This window comes from Vidua chalybeata, chromosome 6 (assembly GCF_026979565.1).
Source record: "Vidua chalybeata isolate OUT-0048 chromosome 6, bVidCha1 merged haplotype, whole genome shotgun sequence".
Classification (NCBI taxonomy): Eukaryota; Metazoa; Chordata; class Aves; order Passeriformes; family Viduidae; genus Vidua; species Vidua chalybeata.
Window position 1 is genome coordinate 2,229,517 of NC_071535.1, and position 14,096 is coordinate 2,243,612.

General features: G+C 57.1%; 1 protein-coding gene across 1 annotated transcript in view; it reads right to left on the minus strand.

The window, feature by feature from the left end:
• Positions 1-9,867, minus strand: part of NIN (ninein) — a 57,044-nt gene extending 47,177 nt beyond the window's left edge. The window contains exons 1-3 of the mRNA XM_053945896.1: positions 9,786-9,867; positions 7,259-7,462; positions 787-868 (exon numbers count right to left, since the gene is read on the minus strand). Of these exons, the coding sequence (XP_053801871.1) occupies positions 787-868; positions 7,259-7,441 (265 nt within the window). The 5' untranslated portion in view covers positions 7,442-7,462; positions 9,786-9,867. The remainder of the gene's footprint in view (positions 1-786; positions 869-7,258; positions 7,463-9,785) is intronic.
• Between the last annotated feature and the right edge of the window lie 4,229 nt (positions 9,868-14,096).

Below are 14,096 nucleotides of genomic sequence, written 5' to 3' on the forward strand. Positions count from 1 at the left end.
CACTTGTTCAGCAACACCTCTGGAGCAGCCTGAGTGTTTCCTGGGAGAAACCCAGAGGAGCTTCCTACACCCCACCTCATCTCAGACACAAGGAAACAGAATGGACTAAAAAAAAAACAACCATTAAACCACACCAGGAAATCAGCATTTGTCTGCCTGGCCACAACTCCCTGCTCCTAAAGCATCCCTGGCCAGCAGGAGTGGAGTGGGAGGGAGAGAGCAGAGCCCTGTGCCAGCCATGAGCCATCCTGAGCACCTGGAGGGTGCTGCAGCTGCCTGCTCCCAGCCACCCTGGGCCTCCAGATCATGGGAGTGGGCTAGAAACACCCAGGGGCTCTGAAAACACCTTTGTACAAGGTTCCACAACAAAGCTCAGCTCTCTTTTTGTGAAGAATCCGTTCCTCACCCTTCATCAACGCTAATAAGAAAATAACTTTTTAAAAATCAAATAAAAATAATTATTAAAAAATTAAAATAAAATATCTTTTGTTTTTATAAATAAAAATTTAAAAAAATAAAACATAAATAACAAATAAATTAAAATATAAAAATATATATTGATATAAATAATAATAAATAATTTAATTTTAATACATTTTATATTTAAACCTCTCAACCACCCCATCCCTATAAAAACTAAAAAACACCTTTTTCTCCCAAGATCAGCCTTTTCCACTTGGATGGCAGCACCCAAAAAGCACCTTCTCTCCCAAGTTCTTCCGTGAGAGCCACCCAGAGCTGCTTTGCCCATGAAAATGTTCTATTTTAGCTAATTTCAGTATTTACCTGGTTCTTGGAAGTGCTCTTCATTTGACAGGGTTCTGGATAAGATGAGGATAAGTGCTTCTTTAAACTGATCAAAGTGGACCTGTGTGGGAAAAAAAAAAATAAATAAAAAAAGGAAGGGAAGAGGTGGTGCAGGGAGTTAAATCTGGGGCCAAAATCCAGCAGGAAGTGGGAATCCCTCAGATCACCACAGGCAAGGAGCCCTGGAGAAGTGACAGCAGGGACAGGCAGGCACAGCCAGCGCCCCTGGGAACAATCCCTGCTCCCACAGGAGGGGCCAAAGGCCCAGGTTCCAGGCACTGGCTGGGTTTTTGGGTTTTTCCATCGAGCAGGAAGCCAGAAGAACCTGTCCAAAGGAGCAGGGAGCATCCCCAGCCCCCGAGCTGAGCTGGCCAGGCTTGGGGGCTTCTCCAACGAGAGCATCCCTGATCAGGGATGAACACCCCCTCGTGGAAATGCTCCACTGCCCTAATTCAGCTTCCAAAACCCCTTCCCAGTGTGGGTGGCAGAAAAATCCCTCCCTTTCCAGGGCAGCTCCTGTAGTGCTGGGAGGGCTCAACTAGGAACACCAAGCCTGGAGTGAAGCTGGGAAAAAAAAAAAAAAAAAGAGATGATCCTTCCACTGAGGGTTTGTTCTTTTTTTTTTTTTTTTTTTTTTCCCATCTGTGCCTTCCTGGAAAGCCTCCTGCCTCCCAGCCACGAGGAGGCTGCAGCATCCTCCCCAGCCTGCTGGGGAATGTCAGCAATTCCAGCCTGGGGGACACAGAGCCAGGGACAGCTGGAGAAGCTATTTGACATGGGTCAGTGGCCAGGCAGAGCTGGCTGCTACCATTTCTCTTGGCTAAATAAATCTTGGGAGAATTTTTAGCATGGAGCAAACAGATTTTGTATTAAAAAAAAAAAAAAACAGCAAGGCTGCTCTGGCTGGCAGAGCTGCAGTCAGAGGGATTTTCATGCTGCTGGGGGAGGCACAAGCAGCAAAGTTCAGGTCTGAAGTTCTCCAGCCTGTTTTTGGGGGGTCAAGCAAGCTCAGAAAAATAGCAGCAAGCTCCCTGGTAGGGAGGGGACACAGGTGAGCCTGTGAGGTGAGCTCAGGTGGTGCCAATCACCCCTGAGGCTTTAAACACTTTTAAACGTGTTTTTTAAACACAATTTAAAAATATGTTCAGCACAGAAGCTCATCAGGAATTGCTTCATCTGAATACTAATTGCTGCCATCCATTTCCAGACACTGGTGTACTTCAAAAAAGGCCAGTTTACAGAGATAGGAGAATTTCCCCGATTAAAAAAAGGGAAAAAAAAAAAAAAAAACTTGACATTTAGACTAAATGAGGATGAATAAAAGATGAGGGTGTTCAAATTACAGGTTCCCTCCCCATGGGATGCTCTCAGGAATCAATGGACAGAGCCAATCCCTTGGATGGGTGCTGGGGCTGGCACCTCAGAAGAAAACAAGATCCCCTTTGCATCCCTCAGGCAATCACATGGAATTCAATAAAGTCAAACCACCTGGGCAGGTGTGCAGCACCACTGACATCACCTGCTCTGCATAATGAGCCCCATAACTCCTGCCTGCACTGCTGAGGAGGAGGAAGGAGGAGGAGCTGAGCCCTTGTTCAGCTGCACAAGGACAGAAGCAGCCATCCCTGCTTCCTGAATGTTCCTGAATGCAGGGAATTCACTGGTGAGCTGAACAGCTTCTCATTCCCAGCCAGAGCTGAGGAGGAAGGGTTAGAGAATCATTAAGGTTGGAAAAGACCTCCGAGGTGATCAAGCCCAACCTTAGAGCTGCTCAAGCCCCAGGTGCTTTCAGAGGCACAGGAGGAGCACCAAGGAGGGGTCAAAATCAATTCTGTCACTGAAGCAGATGCCCATGAGACAGCCCTGTGTGCTATTTACCCCCAAAAATGCTAAATTTCCCCCTGAACAGAGCAGAGGATGCTCTGCTACCCACTCCTCCCCCCAAGAGCAGGGTGAGATGCTGCTGCTCAGACCCCCACTATTGTGTGGCTGACAAATCACCAGGAAAGGGGGGGGGAAAGAGAAAAATAAAAGAGGTTGAGCCCTCCCTGCTCCCTACAGCCCTTGGCAAAGCGTGGGCTCAGTAAAACCCACTCCAGAGCTGGTGCCTGATGAGACACTGGGGTCTGATAAAATCACAATGTGATCACTGGCCCCATGGTCACATTCTGATTTTACCATGACCACCAAGATCTTCCACAGCCTGTGGAAGGTCAGGCTGTGGAGCAGGATGTGGCCATCCTCCTGTGCTGCACAGCAAGATTTCAAATGCAAATCAGCAGCACAGGGACAGCCACAGGGGCTTCCCCAGTGCCCTCCTCACTCTGGAGGTGGAGTCCCAGCTGGCCAAGGGGGCAGATTTGTTCTCAAGGTGGGCCAGGGGTTTTCCTAACACCAGCTAACCAGCAAAACCAGTCTGTGGTGCACCTCTGACCTTGGATGTGGCGTGGCTGCAGGCAGAGAGTGCTTGGAGAGTTAAGAGAAACAGCACAGATAAAATTAGAGCTGGGCTGGAGCACAAGCCAGGCGAGGCAGCCACGGGACAGCAAAGCCACAAACGCTGCAGAAATCCTCCTGCAAGGGTGGGGAGCCCTGGCACAGGTTCCCCATCCCTGGAGGTGCCCAAGGCCAGGCTGGGGTAGTGGAAGGTGTCCCTGCCCAGGGCAGGGGTAGAACAAGATGGGCTTTAAGGTCCCTTCCAACCCAAAGCACTCTGAGTCCACGATTCTGGTTTGGTGTTGCTCATTTGTGTGTCTGCTCACGGGGGTCTCTCAGCAATTTGGGGCTGATCCCAAGCAGCCAGAAGGAAATGGGGGTTGGGAAGGTGATGCACAATGTGCTGTCATGCCCACCCAGGATCAGGGACAGCACACACATTCCTGCCTGGGAGGGTGGAGAGGCCCTGGCACAGCTGTGGCTGCCCCTGGATCCCTGGCAGTGCCCAAGGCCAGGCTGGCTGGAGCTTGGAGCAACCTGCAAACCCCACAGCCAGAGCAGCACTGCACAGCCAGCTCAGCACCCCGGCCAGGAGAATTTTCTCACAACAACTCAACCAAACAAGACAAACACAGCACCAGAGAGGCACGGCCAGCCCAGCCCAGCCCAGCCTCCCCAGGCCACCAGGGACCGACCAAAGCCGTGCTGCTGAGCAACCCCAGCTCCTCTGAGAAATCCCAGCGCCCCTTCCCAGCCAGCTCCCTGTGCAGCCGTGACTGAGGAGCACTAGACAGAGCTGTGAGCCTTGTGCCAAGGTACCTGCTGCTCCTGCTGCGCCCCTGCCACGCAAAGCGCTGGGCACGGCCGGGACCGGCGGCAGCGGCGGCTCCTGCCAGCTCCCTGCCCTTGACCTCCAGCACAAACCCCATCCCCAAAGCTCTGTCCCTGTCTGCAAGCTCCTTCCAGCCAGGAAATGTCTGCTGGGGGAGAGGGAGGCTCATGGAATATCCTGATCCACAGGGATGAGCCAGTCCAGCTCCTGGCCCTGCAATCCCACCCCGGGCATCCCTGGCAGCTCCTGGAGCTCTGGCAGCCTCGGGAATGTCACCATCCATTCCCTGGGGAGCCTGGGCAGTGCCAGCACCCTCTGGGGGAAGAACCTTTCCCTGATTTCCACCCAAACCTCCCCTGGCACAGCTCCAGCCCTTCCTTCAGGCCCTAACAGGGCAATGCTGCGGCCCTGCCCCAAGCCTCCACCCCCAGTGCAGCAAGGGGAGCAGCGTCACTGCGGGCACAGGGGGAGGAAATTTTGCAAGAGGTCACAGCCGTGGCATTGAAGGGAGCTGGGAGTGAAACCCCAGCCAGGGTGTCCTTGCTGCAGGCTGTGAATGCAGTGGTGCAGGTGAAACCCGAGCTCCCCATCCCTGCCCAAGGACAGCTCCAAGGACAGGCCCTGCACAGGGCCCGGAGGTGCCCAACTTCACAGAACGCCAGGAGGATTTGGGTCGGAAAGGACCTTAAAGCTCATCTCATCCCACTCCCTGCCATGGGCAGGGACACCTTCCACTATCCCAGGGTGCTCCAAGCCCTGTCCAACCTGGCCTTGGGCACTGCCAGGGACAGGGACTGACTTCCAGGGCTCATCCCCATCCCTGCACATCACCCGGGCCCACGAGCACTGTCCTCAAGGCACCTCTGGTTTGCTGCTAATTAAAGGGCACAGAGAGGGCAAGATAGACAGGCACAGCCACACCCATCCCCTCACTCCTGCCCATCAAGGGTGAGGGCAAAGAGCCTTCCTGAGGAATCCCAGGGACTGCTGCGAGCGTCACCTCTGTGCACAACGTGCGAGGAAAACCCTTCTGCAGGGGTCTGGCTCTGCCACGAGTCAGGGCAGGATTTACACCCCACACCAGACCCCATTAATCCCCAAACCATCACAGGGGAGGCAGCACCTCCAGCCCCTCCTGGATGCCAGCTCAGCTCCCAGAGAAGGGGGCTGCAACAAGGTGATCTTTAAGGTCCCCCCTCCAACCCAAACCATCCCACGATTTTATGATCCCAGAGCCTCCATTCAGCCCTGGAGCAGAGCCCCCGGCACAAAGACAAGCACGTGGCCCCAGCGAGTTGCCCCTGAGCAGACAAAACCTTCCCCCCACTGCCCCCCCTCCCCGGTGCCCTCCCATAAATCCCAGCCCCTGGAAGTGCAGGCAGACAAAGGCTGGGACCATCTGCAGCAGGAGGGGCAGCTGCAACAAGTCCGTGCTCGGGGAGCTCCGTGCCTGCTGCTATTCTCCCCGTGAGATCCTAGGAAACCCCAAGGATCCGAGGGCCATTCAATTTAAATCTGCCTCCTGCTTCGACGTGGGCCATTGCTGCTGCTAAGGGGCAGGGAGCAGAGGCAGGAGACAGAGATTGTCCTGAGGTTCTGTGGCAGGTTAGAAGGGAGAACCATCCCCAGAGACAAAGGGGGAACGAAATAAAATGGGATGCCTCGCGCCCTGCAGGGATGGAGCTCGGGGTTGGGATGGGGTGAGTGTGGCCTGGCAACTCAGGATGCCTTCACAGGGGGTTTTGGTGCCCTGACCAGCTGTGACAGCCACACCTGCCCTTCCTCTCTATGCCACCATCCCACAAGTGGCAAAGCCAAGTGATAGCACAAGGGGAAATGGCTCTAAGCTGAAGGAAAATAGATTTAAATTCAATATTGGGAAGGTGGTGAGGCCCTGGCCCAGGGTGCCCAGAGAAGCTGTGGCTGCCCCTGGATCCCTGGAAGTGTCCAAAGGCAGGCTGGATGGGCTTGGAGCAACCTGGGATGTGGAAGGTGTCCCTGCCCATGGCAGGGGGTTGGAACAAGATCATCTTCAAAGTCTTCCCAACCCAAACCATTCTGGGATTCTTTGATAGCAGCATCCAAGTGCCAGGTGCTCAAGACAACAGAGCAGCACAGAAAGTCTCTGGTGCTCCAGAAAATGCCACGCTGCAACTCTAAAGGTCAACAACCTCCACCTGGATCCATCCCAGCTCCTGCTCCACTCACTGTCAGCAGAAGAGCTACGACCCCAGGGCAGGTGAGGAAGAGGAGGAAAAAGGAAAAATTCCTTTGATCGCTAAAGGAATTATTTTGTTTGTGAAAACTGCAGTTTGTCTGGAAATTGGAGTTGGGATGGCTGCCTGTCTGTTGAAAGCCCTGGCTGCCCTGTTCCACATTTTTCTGATTTTAATGAGCAGTGATGGGATTTCAGGGTGATTTCCAGGGAAGGATCTAACGCGCTCTGAGCACGGCGTGCCGGGAAAGTCGTAACGCAGAACACAAGGACACCCAGCTGAACGTGGAGATCCCCTCAAGGGCAAGCAGCTTCTGCTCAGTGCCCGGGATTTAACCCCATAAAGGTAAAACCACAACTGAAAAATGGCTTTGGGAAGCCACCAGCACCAGGTAATGTGGACAGAGGTGGCTCAGACAGTGTGGGACAATATTCCCTACCTTAGAGAAACACTGCACATGGCCCTGCCAGTCTAACTACAGCTTAAGCCAACGTAAATCACAGGCTCAAGCCCTGGATTTAGGTCTTTGTCCCATCCCAAGTGGCTCAGAGTTTGTCTAAGCACCTGGTGAGCTGGTCTGGGGAGGTGACCCAGGCCAGCAGCAGCAGGAACCAGTGCTGGGGGCACGGGCACAGCGTGAGCCAAACGCCAGCACAAGGACAGCCAGGACCTGGCACTTGCTCTGGCCTTGGACACCGGGCAAGCACAACAGTGCACAAGGCTCAGCCTAAAGCGCTGGTCGCCGAGTTTCAGCCCACCTCAGTCAGGGCAGGCAGAGCAGTTCCCTCCCCTGTTACCACCAATCCTGCTCCTGGAAGTTGCCCTGTGCCCACCCCGCTGAACAGCCCAGACCCCACGAGTCCTGCGGCACCAGAGCCCCAGGAATGTCGGATATACACAAATTACAGACATCAGCCTCTTCCCAAGACCGTTCCATGCATCCCCCTCCGTCTCCCCAGCTCCTTACCCTGCCTAGGAGGTTTCCTTGGAGGAGGGTCTGCTGCAGTGCCGGGGCCACCTCCTCCAGGTGCAGCATGTGGCAGAGGTCAGTGAGCTCCTCCTGCCCCAGGGACCCCGTGCCTGTGCTGTCAAAGCTGTCAAAGAGCTCCTTGAGGCGAGCTTCATACTGGTCCTGCTCAGCTTCATCCATCCCATAGCCTGCCACGCTCACCTGCGGGAAGAGACGGGCCGGGTCACCATCGGTGGCGTGGGACAGCAAAAAACCCCAAGGGCTGCCACGGCAGCTGCCCACGAGGCTGTCTGGGGCCATGCTTGGTGGCATGAATGCTCCACCACCGCTCCAGCCTCTCCCATCCCACTGGGGGAAGAAGTCACAGAGCAGAAAGACCCTGGGGAAAAAAGCCTGCAGAGCCAAGCCCTCGGGAGGGGACAGCCCAGGTGGCTGGGCCAGTGTGGCACGTCCCTGTCCCCGTGTGTCACCTCACGCTGACTCCTGTCAGCTCCTTTGGCTCAGCTGCAGCAGCTGAGGTGCTGCAGGGGAAAATTGCTCCCTTGAGCTCCAGTGATCCCCAGGTGTTGCAGGTGAGGCTTTGGTGAGAAGACAAACAACCCAACAAGAGCTCAGCAGCTGCAGGGAGCGAAGCGTGGGGCTCTGCCTGAGGAGGGGAGGGCAGGAGACCCCAGCCCAAACCCTCCAGGGCAGCCACTCCCTCCACGAGCACAACACACCCCCACCCTGCAACACAGCTGGGATCATGGAATGCTTTAGGCTGGGAAAAAAAAAAAAACACCAAGACCAAGCCCAGCTGCCAAGAGCTCCCTGTGCTGCTCTCCCTCAGGTGTTTCAGGTCAAACCCTGGCTGAAGGCAGAGAAGGGTTTGACAGGCAGCAAACCCAGAGCAGCGTGGGGACGGCCAAAATATACCTGGTGTCCTGCACCAGGCACACAGTTTGCCTCAAGTCAAGTTTTCACCCCCCTCATCCATTGCTAACAGAGGATCACAGCCCCAGGAGCTGTTCTGGCAGTGGGGGGGGAAGAGGGAAATTTCCTGTCTGAAATGAAGGATTTGGCTGGAGCTGTTTGCTCAGCCTGGCCCAGGGCTCCTGGCTGGCTTTGGGTGGCAGCAGTGTCACCCAGTGCCACCACACAGCCTGGGTGTGGCTGTGCCACTACCCTGGGGGCACAACAGGCGCTGTCACCGTGCTTGGGTGACAATGGGCACTGCAGGGACCTGGTGTCCCCAAGGACCCAACTGAGCATCCCAGGATGCTTGGCCAGCCATGGGAATTCTGGTTTTGTGACTGCTGCAGGTTGTGTCAGCCACATCTGCCAAAACAGGGGGTGCTGCCCCAACCCCCTCCCCATCCAGCCCTGCCCCCTCTGCTCCTCAGGGTTCTTGTGGCTCCCTGTGCCACCAGCAGCACCCCTGGACATCCCAGAACTGCTCCAACTGCAGCCCAACTCCACGCCCCTGCCCAGCCCAGGCAGGAAATCTCCAGGGCAGGCACTGCAGCAGCCGTGTCCTTGATTTCCCTGGCTGCAGGAGCAGATGCCAGGGCAGAGCATCCTCGGGATCCCACATCTGCTGAGGGACGCGGGGCTGGTGGCAGGCAGCACGCAGAGCCCAGGGGACAGGGACAGCCCAGCCAGGCTGTCCTTCCTCCTGCACTGCCACGGGCAGGGATGGCTGTGGACACTCCAGGGATGGACACAGCCCCTCCACCTGAGCCTCACACCCTCCCTGTCCTATTTTTCCCCCCCCCAAATCCCTCTTGAGCTGATTTCTCACTGTGCCCAAGCGCTGGGGGGAGGAGGGAGGCACAGACACATTCCGCCTGGGGCACAGAGGAGGAGGCAGCACCCAAAAACTCAGGTGCCTGTGAGCAGGAGGAAGGCAACAAACTTGTTTCCATCCCCACAGCAGCAACCCCATTTCCCACCTGCACCCACAGGACTTCTCAGTGGCTGGATCCCGGTGTCAGGGAGCCCTGCCTGCACGGTCCAGCGGCCCCAAAACTCACAGCCAAGCCTCCAGCAAGGATGACTCCAACCCAGAGAGCTTCCCAAGCATTTCTGAACCTCTTATCTTCAGGGTCAGCCACCTCCTGCCCCCCCCCCAGAGATGTCTCCAGCACCTGACCCTACTGCTACACTGCCAGAACCAGTTCCCCCAGTTGGTGCAGAGAGCTAAATGCCACCTCCCAGTATATCCCCGAGCATCCCTGCTGCTGGAGCACTGGGATCACCCCTCTCCATGCCACAGCAGCACAGAGCCCAAAAACTCACCCTGGGCAAGTCCAGCACTGGGGACCCCACAAAACCAGCAAGAAAACCCCAACCCCTAAAGGAAGGGAGCATCAGGTGCGTGGGCCACACCTGCCCTACAGCCCAGGTGAGTTTTTGGCCAGGGCAGCCTCACACATCCCCACGGCCAGAGCTCAGAGGGACACAACCACCCCTGCACAGCCTGGGGAAGGGATTTCCCGTTCCCCAGCACCAGGAAGGAGCAGGGAGGCCAGGGCTGGGTGCCTACCTGCAGTCAGACAGCCCAGGGAGCTGCCGGCAGCCCGGCGATCCCGCAATCCTGCACAACCTCCATCTTAGGCAGGCGGCTCCGGCACGCAGCAGCCGGCTGCGCAAGGTGACCCAAGATGCCTCCTCCTGCCTGAATTATTCAGCAGCGCTTCCACAGCAAGGGGAGGAAAAAAAAAAAAAAAAAAAACCAAACCACCCAAGCCTCCTACCTGAGGAGCCTGGCACCGGCCAGCAGTCAAAATAATGAGGTCAGCAGCATCGGAGCGCCGGTGTGCGCAGCCACCTCGGGGAAGGGGGGACCCACCGGAGGCACACAAAGCCCGAATTAAAGGGCAGCCTTTCATCCCTGCTCCAGATGGGCCAGCAGCTGAGATGCAGGAGGGCGGCCGGGATAATAGGGGCAGGCGGGCAGCAGCTGAGCGGGGGCTCCCCGGGTCCCCCCGCGAGGAGGAGAGGGGACGGTCCCTGCACAGGGCATCACTTTGTTCAGATTTATTGCTGCCCTTCTGTGTTGTTTCTAGCCCCCCAGAATGACCAGCTCGAGCACAGAGCGCTGAAAAGTGCAGGTTTAGGAGAGTCAGCGCCACATTGTTCCTTAATTCTGTTCTCCTTATTGCCAGCCCGGGGAAGCAAAGCACTCCGGGATGATGAGAAGAGGAAGTTTGCACCGGCATTTCTTTCCTGCTTTTAAATCCACCCCCTCCCGAGAGCCAGATAACCTTCACGGCACACAATGTAGGGGCCTGATAGGACTAAATTCTCAGCTAAATTTAACTCAAACAATATAGGCTTAAACAGTGATTACTGCTTCACATATTTAAGTGCCTGGGAATCGATATCAACTTTAGCCTGGAGCTAATGAAGGCACAGATTGGTCAATCAATGGCATCAGCAAGGAAAACCACCATAATTAGCACAAATACTTTTTTTTTTTTTGGGGGGGGGGGGTGGTGTTTGTAAACAGTATGAATTACAGAATCCCAGAATTGCTGGAGTTGGAAGGGACCTTAAAGGCCACTTCATGCCAACCCCAGGCCACGGGCAGGGACACCTTCCACTAGGACAATTAAAAAATCACATTTGCTGCTGCACAAGAGGGGCATTTTGGGGATGCTCTGCCCAAATTCCCCCATGGGCTGCATCACTAACCAGAGCTATGGGTACCTTGCCCTTATCCCAACCTGCCCTCCACTGAAGTCATCACCTCCAAGGGACAGCGAGGAAAACGTCGTTTTTGCTTCTCCTCTTGATTGCCTCGACTCAAATGAGGGCCTGGTAATTAGCAGTAATTACCCAGCAGGGCAGCATGCTGTGGCCACCTCCAAAACACAAGCACCTACTCCATGGGATGTCACTGCTCCGAGTGTCCCCCCTGTGCTGGGGAGCATGGCCACACTTGGGCACTTTAAAGCAACTTTAAAGCAACTTTCCCTTCCCACTGCACCTGTGACAAGCGGGGTGATGTGAACACAGCTGGCAAAACCCACCAGGACCCCGGGTTTAAATGCTGGGGGTTGTATGAGATGCCCAGCAACCACCAAAACCAGACTTTGCTGGGAAAGCCCGAGCTGAGGTTGTCTCACACTCATTATCTCCTTCCCTAATGAACCATCTCGTCCATCACAGCAGCTCCGCTGAATCACAGAATTCCCTGAGCTGGAAGGGACCCACAGGGATCATCCAGAGCTCCTGGTCCTGCACAGACACCCCAACAATCCCACTCTGGGCATCCCCAGGAGTGGTGTCCAAAGGCTCCTGGAGCTCTGGCAGCCTCGGGAATGTCACCATCCCTTCCCTGGGGAGCCTGGGCAGTGCCAGCACCCTCTGGGGGGAAAGAAACCTTTCCTGAAATCCAACCTAAACCTGACACAGCTCCAGACATTCCCTGCGTCCTGTCACTGGTCACCAGAGAGAAGAGCTCCGTGCCCTGTCCCTGTGTCCACCCCAAAATCCCCACACCGTGTCAGGGCAATTTCCAGTTCAGCCCACGCTCCAACACCCCATCCCCTCTTGGAGCAGCGGCCCCACAAAGGGTCACACCGAGAAACCAAAGGGAAAGGGAAAAACAAAACCCAAAAGGACAATGAAGCACCTTAATGTCAGTAAATCACTCGACAGCACGCCCAGCTCTCCAAGGGTCACCACCAGAGTCAGCCTTACAGCTGCCAGTTCCTCCTCCCCATTGACCACGCTCATAATTTTCCCTTTGCACCTCAATGCCACCTCTCCCCGTGCACCCCAAAAACACCCCCAGACCCTCCGAAGTTGGCAGAGAGCAGCGATTCTGCTAGCCAAGCTCCGCTCCAGATTAGCAAAGCAGCGATGGCGTATGAAAGCACTATAAATTTATGTAAAGAGCTTCAAAAGCAGCGCAGCGGTTTGAATATTCACGCCAGCCCGGTATTTGCATTGTAATAGGGCTTTTCACTCCCAGCCTTCCCCTCCGTAAGGAAAAACAAAGCGCCCATCTGGTTTGATTTTGCAAATCGGGCTGGAGTCGCTCCGCAGTAAGTCGGGGAGCCCCGGGTGCGATAAAGCCCAAGGTGGAGGCACAAAGCTGATTATTTCAGAAGTAAACAAAGCGAGCCGGTCATTGATCCAGCGACGCCTCGCGCGCCGGGAGATGAGGGATTCGGTAATTCCCGCGGAGCCCGGAGCTGCGCCGGCCCCGATAAAGCCGGGCTCTGCTGAATCACGGCGATAACGCGCCCAGAGCCTGCCCTCGGCTCCGTTTTGGGGAGCACGCGAGGAAGAGGAGCTGGATGCACCCAAACTGTCACCCACCCACCCAGTAAAATCCCAGCACTGGATGCTCCTGGGCTGTGGATTTTGGCTTTCCTCGGCTCCATCCCTGCAGGGATGCTCCAAGGGAGACGGGCCCACGGTTGGTGACCAGACAGCAGATGCTGTCTGCCACCCTGGTGACAACGAGAGCTTCGCCGATGACAAAACAACTGCTGTTATTAATTCCCCCAGCCACAGCCGGCTGCTCCCAGGGCTCAGCCCGGCGAGAGCGGTCCAGAACCCGCTCCCAGCGCTCGGAGCATCCCTCCGGGAGCAGGGACGCACGCCGGGATGGGGGGCCCTCGGCAGGAGGGCGAGTGGCACCCAGCGGGACCACTGCCACCAGCGCCGAGGGGACCTTGGGGGCTTTGGGGTGGCACCCACTCACAGACACCCCTGAAATCACCACCGCGCCCTGTGGCCACGAGTCCCTATCCCCATCACCCCCTTCCTCCAGCATCCCATCCCTCCAGCATTCCCCGTTTCCCTCCAGCACCTCCCCACCCTCCGGACCCCCTTCTTCCCCAGGCACCCACCTCGCCGCTGCGCCCCTTCCCCGCCGGCCCGTCCCGGCGCCCCGCACACGCGGCCGGCCCCGCCGGGAAGGGACGGGAAGGGGCGGGCTGGGCCCCGGCACCGCCCGCGGAGGAGGGACCGGGGCGGGCGGCGCTCCCCCCGCACCCCGGGGCTCGGTGATGCCCTTTCCCCTTCCTCTCCCCCTTCCCCGCGGCCGCCCTCGCGCCCGTCCCGGCCTCACCGGCTGCCGGTGCCCGCGGGCGCGGCGGGGCTGGCGGAGCGCTCGGAGCGTTGCGGGGCCGGGGGAGGCGCCGCGTTCAAATGCGGCCGCGTTTATTGGGCCGAGGCTCGGGGGCGGCCCCGGGGCGGGGGGACCGGCGGCCTTTGTGCGGCACCGCCCGGGAACGCCCCCCGGCGCAGGGGACGGCTGCGGGGGTCTGCTGGGGTGTCCCGCACCGCTGGGGCAACGACGTGTCCCCGCTGTTCTGCACCCCGACTCGCCGCTGTCGTGTCCCCCAGGGTGGCATCACCTCAACTTCCCGTTGTCCTGCACCTCAGGATAGTATAACCCTCGGTCCCCGATGGCCTGATCCCCCGGGTGGCATCTCCTCGGTTCTCATCATCCTGCACCCCAGGGGACATCATCCCATCTCCCTGCTGCTCTGCACCCCCGGGTGGCATCAGCCCAGCTCTCCACTGTCCTGGCCCCTAGGGTGGCACTACCATGGTCCCCAGTGTCCCACACCCCAGAGTGGCTCTTCAATGTCCCATCCCCACAAAACGGTCCCACCATGGTCCCCAGTGTCCCACACCCCAGAGTGGCTCTTCAATGTCCCATCCCCACAAAACGGTCCCACCATGGTCCCCAGTGTCCCACACCCCAGAGTGGCTCTTCAATGTCCCATCCCCACAAAACGGTCCCACCATGGTCCCCAGTGTCCCACACCCCAGAGTGGCTCTTCAATGTCCCATCCCCCCAAACGGCATCATCACAGTTCCTGTCATTGCA